Below are 8,559 nucleotides of genomic sequence, written 5' to 3' on the forward strand. Positions count from 1 at the left end.
CAACCATCATCCTGTATTCTGTTTGCTCAAGATTTTACTTCTGCTGTATGTGGTAATGAAAAGATTCGTCACGATTCACGGTAGATGCGGCAGTTATATATATTAGTCCTAAACATTCTTCATATATATCTAGATATAGCGTATGTCGAGGGGGGGGGGTACAACCATCATCCTGTATTCTGTTTGCTCAATTGTACATACCAGTAGTCCAGTAGATACGTATCACCACATTAGTTAATAAAAAACAATTATATTTGATCGTTTTGTTCTGTTGCAATGAACCTGCCTTCCTACCGTCGCTGTTGTTGTCATGGCGAGAATCACCGGCTCATTCAATACCATCGTGATGCTGATAATCCACATCTTTCATCATCCATAACTTCTGTTCACTCAATCACTCACTCACTCACTCACTCTCTCACTCACACACTCACTCACTCACTCACTCTCTCACTCACACAATCACTCACTCCCTCCCTCATCACTCTCTAACTCACTCGCTCCATTGAGCTTACTCAGAAAGAACACAAGACTTTTTTCTTTTATTCATTTGTACAATATAGACATGTAGTCCCTGACTTCAGATATAGGACATATCGGAAAAGCATAAATAGCTGCTCAAGTGTAGGAATCCCACCAAAGACTGTACATGTAAGTTACATAATATCATACTATGCTACATTCGGGAAAGTACATTTGGTAGTTTCCTAGAATTCCTGTTATGTAATAGAAGCCACCATACCGAGTATACATTTTGTGAGCAAAGTAGCTATGTAATGACATGATGTAGCAAGACATGTGATTGGAGATGAGCAGTAGAATCTCCAAAGTTAGCTAATCCTGAGTAACGATTTGCGATAACTACTAACGGCTTTACTCTACTCGCGGAGGGCACTTTTACATAGTCTGATATTGTTCAGTACCCCTGCTATGTAGGGATGTGCCGGGTTGTCCCTGTAGATAACTTTCATCATATTCAATGCCTGTTCGTAATAGCTGAGGGCTTTACTGTGATCACCGAGTTTGTGCGAACATGCCCCAATGTTATATAATGACGAAGCAATGGCGGGATGTGGCGTTGTTTCACCATATATAGCTTTCTTCATCTTCAGTGACTGTTCGTAATAACCAATAGCTTTCCTCTGATCACCAAGGTCACTCCAACATATCCCAATGTTGTTTAGTGATGAAGCAATGTCAGGATGTGGCGTTGTTTCCCCATAGATAGCTTTCAACATCTTCAGTGACTGTTCGTAATAACTGATAGCTTTCATCTGATCACCAAGGTGACTCCAACATGCCGCAATGTTGTTTAGTGATTTAGCAATGTCGGGATGTGGCGTTGTATCGCCATAGATAGCTTTCATCATTTTCAGTGACTGTTCGTAATACTTCATAGCTTTGCTGTGGTCACCAAGGTCACTCCAACATGACCCAATGTTGTTTAGTGATCCAGCAATGTTTGGATGTGGCGTTGTTTCGCCATAGATAGCTTCCATCATCTTCAGTGACTGTTCGTGATAACTAATAGCTTTCCTATGATCGCCAAGGTTACTCCAACAGTTCCCAATGTTGTTTAGTGATCCAGCAATATTTGGATGTCGCGTTGTTCGACCATAGATAGCTTCCCTCATCTTCAGGGACTGTTCATAATAACTGATAGCTTTTCTCTGATTACCAAGGTGACTCCAACATGTCCCAATGTTGTTAAGTGATGATGCAATTTCGAGATGTGGCGTTGTTTTGCCATAGATAGCTTTCCTCATCTTCAGTGACTGTTCGTAATAACTGATAGCTTTTCTCTGATCGCCAAGGCCACTCCAACATGCCCCAATGCTGTTAAGCGACAACGCAATGTCGGGATGTGGCGTTGATTCACCATAGATAGTTATCCTCATCTTTAGTGCCTGTTCGTGATAACTGATAGCTTTCCTCTGATCACCAAGTTCACTCCAGCACAGGCCAATGTTGTTTAGTGATTCAGCTATTTCGAGATGTGGCGTTGTTTCGCCATATATTTTTTTCTTCGACTTCAGGGACTGTTCGAAATAACTGATAGCTTTCCTCTGATCACCAAGCTCATTCCAACATGACCCAATGTTGGTTAGTGATGAAGCAATGTCGGGATGTGGCGTTGTTTCGCCATAGATAGCTTTCCTCATCTTCAGTGACTGTTCGTGATAAATGAGAGCTTTTCCCTGATCGCCAAGGTAACGCCAACATGCCCCGATATTTTTTAGTGATTTTGTAATGTCAGGATGTGCCGTTGTTTGACCATAGATAGCTTTCCTCATCTTCAGTGATTGGTCGTGATAACTGACTGCTTTTCTCTGATCACCAAGGTCGCTCCAACAGTTCCCAATGTTGCCTAGTGAACTAGCAATGTCAGGATGTGGCCTTGTTTCGCCATAGATAGCTTTCATCATCTTCAGGGACTGTTCGTGATAACTGATAGCTTTTCTATGATCACCAAGCCGACTCCAACATGCTCCAATGTTGTTAAGTGATGACGCAATATCAGGATGTGGCGTTGTTTCACCATGAATGACTTTGCTCGTCTTAAGTGACTGTTCGTAATAACTCATAGCTTTCCTCAGATCACCAAGGTGACTCCAACATGCCCCAATGTTTCTGAGTGAGGAGGAAAATACGGGACGCATTTTGGTGCCTGCAAAATTAGTATTTCCAATGCTAAGTGCCTGTTTGTAGTACTTGGTCGCTTTATCATAGTCACCAAGACTGAGCGAGACATTGCCTAACGCAAAAAGTATGTCAAACTGCTGTTCCTCGTCACCACCCGCCTCTTTCAGTGCAGCCTCAAAGTAACGCTTGGATGCCTCAAACTGCAACAGCTGTTGTGCTATTCGACCCCTGGTTAGAGATGAGGTGTCAAATATGGCTGTTGGGAATATATTGGTGGTTTGATTTTCCTTTTGAACTGTATCCAAAATGCATCTTTTTAATGGAATGACAGTATAGTAGTACCTGAACAACATTTTGGATTCCGGTATATGGAAAACTGACTCGACGAAAGTGTCATCTACGTCATGTTTGTCCAGTTCGGTTTTCATCTCTGTGAGAGGAGACAGTCTGTCCGTTTGTCCTCCGTTGGCAATATACGTTCTTAACCGTAGCTCCGCTGAGATGCTGATCAGTACAGTCAAGTGGTGGGCATCTTCGTGACTGATCCGCTGTGTCTTGTGTAACTCTTCTATCGTTCCCCACACACTGGGGATCGTCATACCACAGCAAATACTCAACACATCAACAACCATGCTAGGAAAACGGTAGATTTCTTTTTTCACATTCAGAAGTTGGTCAGTTGGTTTAACGTTTTTAATTTGTTCAATATTATCCTTCAGTATTATCATTGCTGAGAAACGTGACAGAACAGGGGAACGGTCTACACTTTTGCTGACAATGGTTGTATACTCCTCTACCAAAGACTCATCCCCTGTTAAGTAGGTCACCCGTCTGAGGATGTCTGACAGGTGATAGCCTTCCGCCAGGGCAATTCTGATATACTGATACTTGGCCAACTCGGCAGGAGTCTGGATGAGAATAACCGGAGGTTTACGTTTGGTTTGGTCTCTTCCAAACGGAGTTTTAGAAGCCCATGGCATGAAGCCGTCGAAGGCGAAGCCGCGAGGTGTGACGGAGTCGAAGAACCAGTCTTTCTCTGGGTCTTCTGAGAGAAAGTCGTTGAGTGACGGGATGGCCATGGCTGGGAGGATGGTTTCCCCAAGGTTGATGACTTTTAGATGTAAGTAGTGTGTGAGATTTAGGAAGTACCTCCGTGTATCATCATCATCCTTCCCCTCTTCAATCAGAATGGCGAACTCCAGGTCGGAGTATGGCGTCACCAGTTCTGTGGCTTGTGACCCCAACCCCATGAAAGCGTACTTACAGGGAGGAGGTCCGAGTTTGGCGATGCATTCATCTGTCAGTACTTGGATGAACTCTCGTCTTCCAAATGTGATGGTCTTGAACAAGTTCTTGATTGCTTCAGCTCGTTTGATCTCTACCTCTCTCACGACGGGGTCGTCTTCATCATACTGATAAGGGTTGTGTTCCTGATGAATTGTTTCGAGCTGAGATTTTGCACGTGCGCGCGAGTTGTCCAGTTCCTTTATGTGATCTAACGCGCTGCTATACGGGCACGGTTCACAGTCAAGGTTACAGGTGTTTCTAAGAAACTGCCTTTCTGTTTCTTGCAGCTTTGTTACCAAGTTTTGTTTGTCTCCATCTGTTCTGGCCATGGAGGCGTTATACAGAGCTGCCGACTGTGTGAATTTCCTACCTTCTCCTGTCCGCTTACCTCGCTCGACGTAGACGTCACCCAACCTGCACAGACAGTCGGCTTCTACGGCCTTGTTGGGTTTACTGCGATCTGTAGGTATTAGAATTAAAGAAAAATTCCAATCAAAAATTAAAATAAAAAAATTAAATGACAAATCGGAGATTTAATTCTTTCTTGGAGTGTTATGATTTGTAAGATGTATTGCAACTGCATTGGTTAATCTTGGGAAATATAGAAATGCAACTACATCATAAAATCTATTATAAATTATACGATTGTATGACGTAACTTACCCCGGTATTTGACTATTGCTTATGTTTCATACTACGAATACACAGCACACGTTCCTGGTTACCTTATACAACTGTATCATCCAGGGCATGCCGGGTCACAACGCTGTCAATCAATTGAAATACAATCTCCACCACTTCCAATTCTCGCTCAGAACAAGGTGCATGCCAACCTTTCTTAAAACGACACTGCCCAAAACAATACTTTCGCACTCGAAGAAATTACATGGTGTAAGCATAGAATGAGTATAACAGACCGTGAACAAGCTTCAGAGCGGCTGCTAGGTTCTGCTCTGCTGCGTCCAGGTCTCCATTTCCTAAGTCACGGTCTGCCGTCTGGATGTACCTGCAGTAGGCTCTGAACAGCGAAACAAACGTAATTTTGAAACAAATGAACGTACCGGTACTTCACATGGGCACCGAATTCACTACAAAGTGTTTGACATACTGTTCAATAGACCATGCAGAAAATTGAACAACGTAGTTTTTTTAACCATGTCACAAAGCAACGTTAAACAAAGCAGAAATTAAGACGTTTCTGTCCAGCAAGATACTAAATGGCCCCTTGTTCGTGTTTTACAGGTATTTTGATTTGAAAGAATCAACTCCACTGAATACATCACACAAGTAAACATAAAAGCACTAACATCTCGTCTTTAACTTGACTTCTGGTCTCGTCGCTAGTGGGCGCAGCTGAGAAGGGAGAGAAGTGGCCCTTCTGTCCTCTCACGTCTTGCTGTTTTTGCGGACGTGTTGACCTCTGCGAGAACCAATATTAATCAATAGGTTACCGATTGTGAACTTTGACCAAAGGTCAAAGGTGAAGGACGCTACGTGATCCGCGGAAGGTCACTATGTTGCGTAAGCGCTGACCTCTACAAAACCCGATAACAAGTCATCGATTGGTAACGTTAATAGTGTTAATTAACTGTTATTTGATGGCCAACCCACAGATAAAAGATAGCGAAAACCCAGTGTGTTCTGTCCTCAAAGATACAGAACACACTCTACCCAAATCACAACTATATAGTTGGAAACAATGAAGTAAATACTAGTACAGTGAAAAACAACGTTTTATACAATGTTCCAATAAAAAGCTTTCGCCATTAGCGATTCAAAATGCATGACGGGATTTATGGAGATAAACAAAGTCAGAACCCGGAAGTCTAGTCAGCGCTTGTTCCGTCATGCTCAAGTAAAAATAGTTCTCTTACCTTGCTTCTTGTTGTGGTGATGTCTTGTCTGATTTTTGCGGTGTGCAGTAAGCGGTGTACAATGACAACTGTTCCATGAACGTTGTGACACCGCGCCAGTGCCCTGTTGTACAGAGCAGTAGCTCTAGTCAAGTTTCTAGTGTCTCCAGTTTCTGTTCCTCTTTTCAGGTACACGTCACCCAGACTCTTGATCGCTTCTGTTTCTAACATGCTGTTGTCGTTTACTATCGCCTCTACCATCACCTGTGCGTATCCAACCAGCAAAGAGTCTGTGTTACCTCCGGCAGCCCGTCTTTTGTCCAGGGCTTGAAACTTTGCCGCTACCTTTGCAGGTGTAGTCGTCTCCTTGTCTTCAGTTGACTGTTCCTTACCATGTGACGACACCCCTTGTAAAAGCCTCTCCGTGTAGTGGTAGCGGTGTTCTATACCATCTGCCTGTTCTTCATGGCAACACCGCACCATAGCAGCCAGATAAAGCGCCAAGGCTGTGTTGAACTTCCCCACGTCCTTCCCGAGTCTTCCCTTCTCCACGTTCACGTCGCCCAGAGTTTTGAGCAGCTCCACTTCCGCCAGCCTGTCCGTTTCGGCCATGGCGTCCACTAGGGCACGGAGGTAGCCTGTCTCCGCCCGGGCTAGTCCGTACCTCCTGCCCTTCTCGTCCGCCTCACGGAGTTTCTCACACACCCGCAACATGGCGACCCTCCGCTGAGAGAACGTCTGTAAAACTGTTCCCCGTTCTCCGTGTTGGCTTTATGCGCGTGACTCGAGCAAACACAGGTCTGGACAAACATCCCGCTGCTGGTGTCAGCATTACATCATCCCTCAGCCGATAACAAGGTCCAAAAGTCCAGTACTCCCACTAAAACATCGCCAGTACTCGTAAACATGTCAGGTAGCGTGTTGTATCAGTTCTTTTAATGTTATGTTATTTATTTCTCCGCACGGAGTTTCTCACAACTTAACCCACGGCGTTTTTTGTTTATATTCCAACATTTCATGACAAGACATGGTGACGGCACACACTTAAGTTATAACTTTTGTTATGCTGGTGAGCTGGTGTGTTACGCCGAAAGGCGGTTATACCGGCTATACAGATACAGATAACTTATATTATGCCGCCATCAACGCAGAGGACAAAAACAGGACAGAAAAATACTCATATTTTTACCTGAGTTAAGTAAGGAAAGTCTTGTAAAGTGCATTTCCCAAGGGCACAAGATCGTTGGCATGTCAGGACTCGGACCCGGGACCTCTTGGTTCCTAGTCGAGCACTCTGCCGTTACGCCACACGATTCCACATCGTTTTACCTCTGCTACATGTGTTAATGAAAATATTGTGGAAAAACAAGGGCTTTCATGTCATCATTGTCTGTTGGTAAGAACGCACATAGGGGTAGGGCTGGTGCTGTCATTGGTGCTGATCGTGCCATTCCGCAGGTACCTGGTAGATGTCGCTTCAACACAGTATAGCCACTTCTAGATCGACACGAGTCACGGCAGATATTAGTCCTCAACAGACCTCAATAGACAACTTTGGGGCTGGCTAGAAATCATTCGAAAATGTTATTAAAATATCTGCTTTTCTATTAGAACTGACCATAGATCTTAACAAATCAGAAATAAGGAGACAACGGAGACACATTTTAAGCTGCAAGACATTGTTTTAATCACAAAACGTTTGACTGTCTGAAGTCTTCCTTTCCTCTCAGTTCAGTCCAGGGCCGTTGGAGCACCTGGGCCTTACAGGTGAGGGAAAAACGTACAAGATTTACTAAATACTGTGGATTTACTAAATACTTGGAAATTCAATGGACTCCTATTACAACAAAGCTTTCTGATTGTGGTAGACGGTTTGACTCTATCGCCACAATGTTTGGCTTAGTTTAGGTTCCCATCCCTTACAGGAATGTTACAGGATCTTATAGCGTCGGGCCAGTTGCAGGAGCCCAGGGTCTGGTCGAAGTGCTTTGCGCACATACTCTGACCAGAGGTCATAGCAAATATCTCAGAAATTCAGAAACAAGAAGACGACAAGGCCACATCTTAAGTTGCAAGATATCATTTTAATCACATCTTCAGTCTGAAGTCCAGGTCCACAAGAGGCCCATTTACTAAATACTGTATGTTTGGAAATTCAGTGGACTCCTTTTACAGCAAAGCTACGCCTGTGATTGTGGTAGACGGTTTGACTTTTCCAGCCGGACTGTTTGCCTTAGTTTAGGTCTGTGTACAGTTAGTACAGGCATGTGACGAGTTCGGCCCAGTTGCAGTTGCCCAGGTCCTGGTCGTAGAGCAGGCCGCCTGGCCGGGCAGGTGTTGATGCCGTCGTACTGCAGACCGCCCTCCGCACAGGTGAAGAACTTGGAGCAGTCGTCAGGGTGTTGGTACGTTCCGGCTCATGAAATTATTTATGGACGTTTACCTTTAATTTCTTTGATGTCTGAGTAGCCTTTTAGTTACATGGTTGGTAACAGGGAGAAGATTGTTTACTCTTGCCATAGTCAGTTTTTTATCTTTAGATGCAAACATTTTTAGATGCAAACATTTCCAAGAATTTTCCACAATCTTGAACATGATATGCCAGCACTGATCATATAAGAGAGGGGTCTTCTAAGTGATAGGAATTTTAAAAATGATACTGTTTTTGTCAAAATGCTGCGATGTTGTTCTAAAAAAAGTGCCAATAATACTATTAGAAAGATTTTTGTTCTCTACCGTTAGCTCTCTGGTTGCAGAACCAGTGACACGAAAGTGA

General features: G+C 43.8%; 1 protein-coding gene across 1 annotated transcript in view; it reads right to left on the reverse strand.

Annotated features, from left to right (window-relative positions):
* LOC109466483 overlaps positions 1-6,776 on the reverse strand; it is a 31,185-nt gene extending 24,409 nt beyond the window's left edge. The window contains 5 exon segments of the mRNA XM_019764205.1: positions 883-2,587; positions 2,828-4,390; positions 4,848-4,946; positions 5,224-5,350; positions 5,805-6,776. Of these exon segments, the coding sequence (XP_019619764.1) occupies positions 883-2,587; positions 2,828-4,390; positions 4,848-4,946; positions 5,224-5,350; positions 5,805-6,497 (4,187 nt within the window). The 5' untranslated portion in view covers positions 6,498-6,776.
* Positions 6,777-8,559: the final 1,783 nt, after the last annotated feature.

This window comes from Branchiostoma belcheri, unplaced genomic scaffold (assembly GCF_001625305.1).
Source record: "Branchiostoma belcheri isolate BF01 breed outbred unplaced genomic scaffold, Haploidv18h27 scaffold168, whole genome shotgun sequence".
NCBI classification, from domain to species: Eukaryota; Metazoa; Chordata; class Leptocardii; order Amphioxiformes; family Branchiostomatidae; genus Branchiostoma; species Branchiostoma belcheri.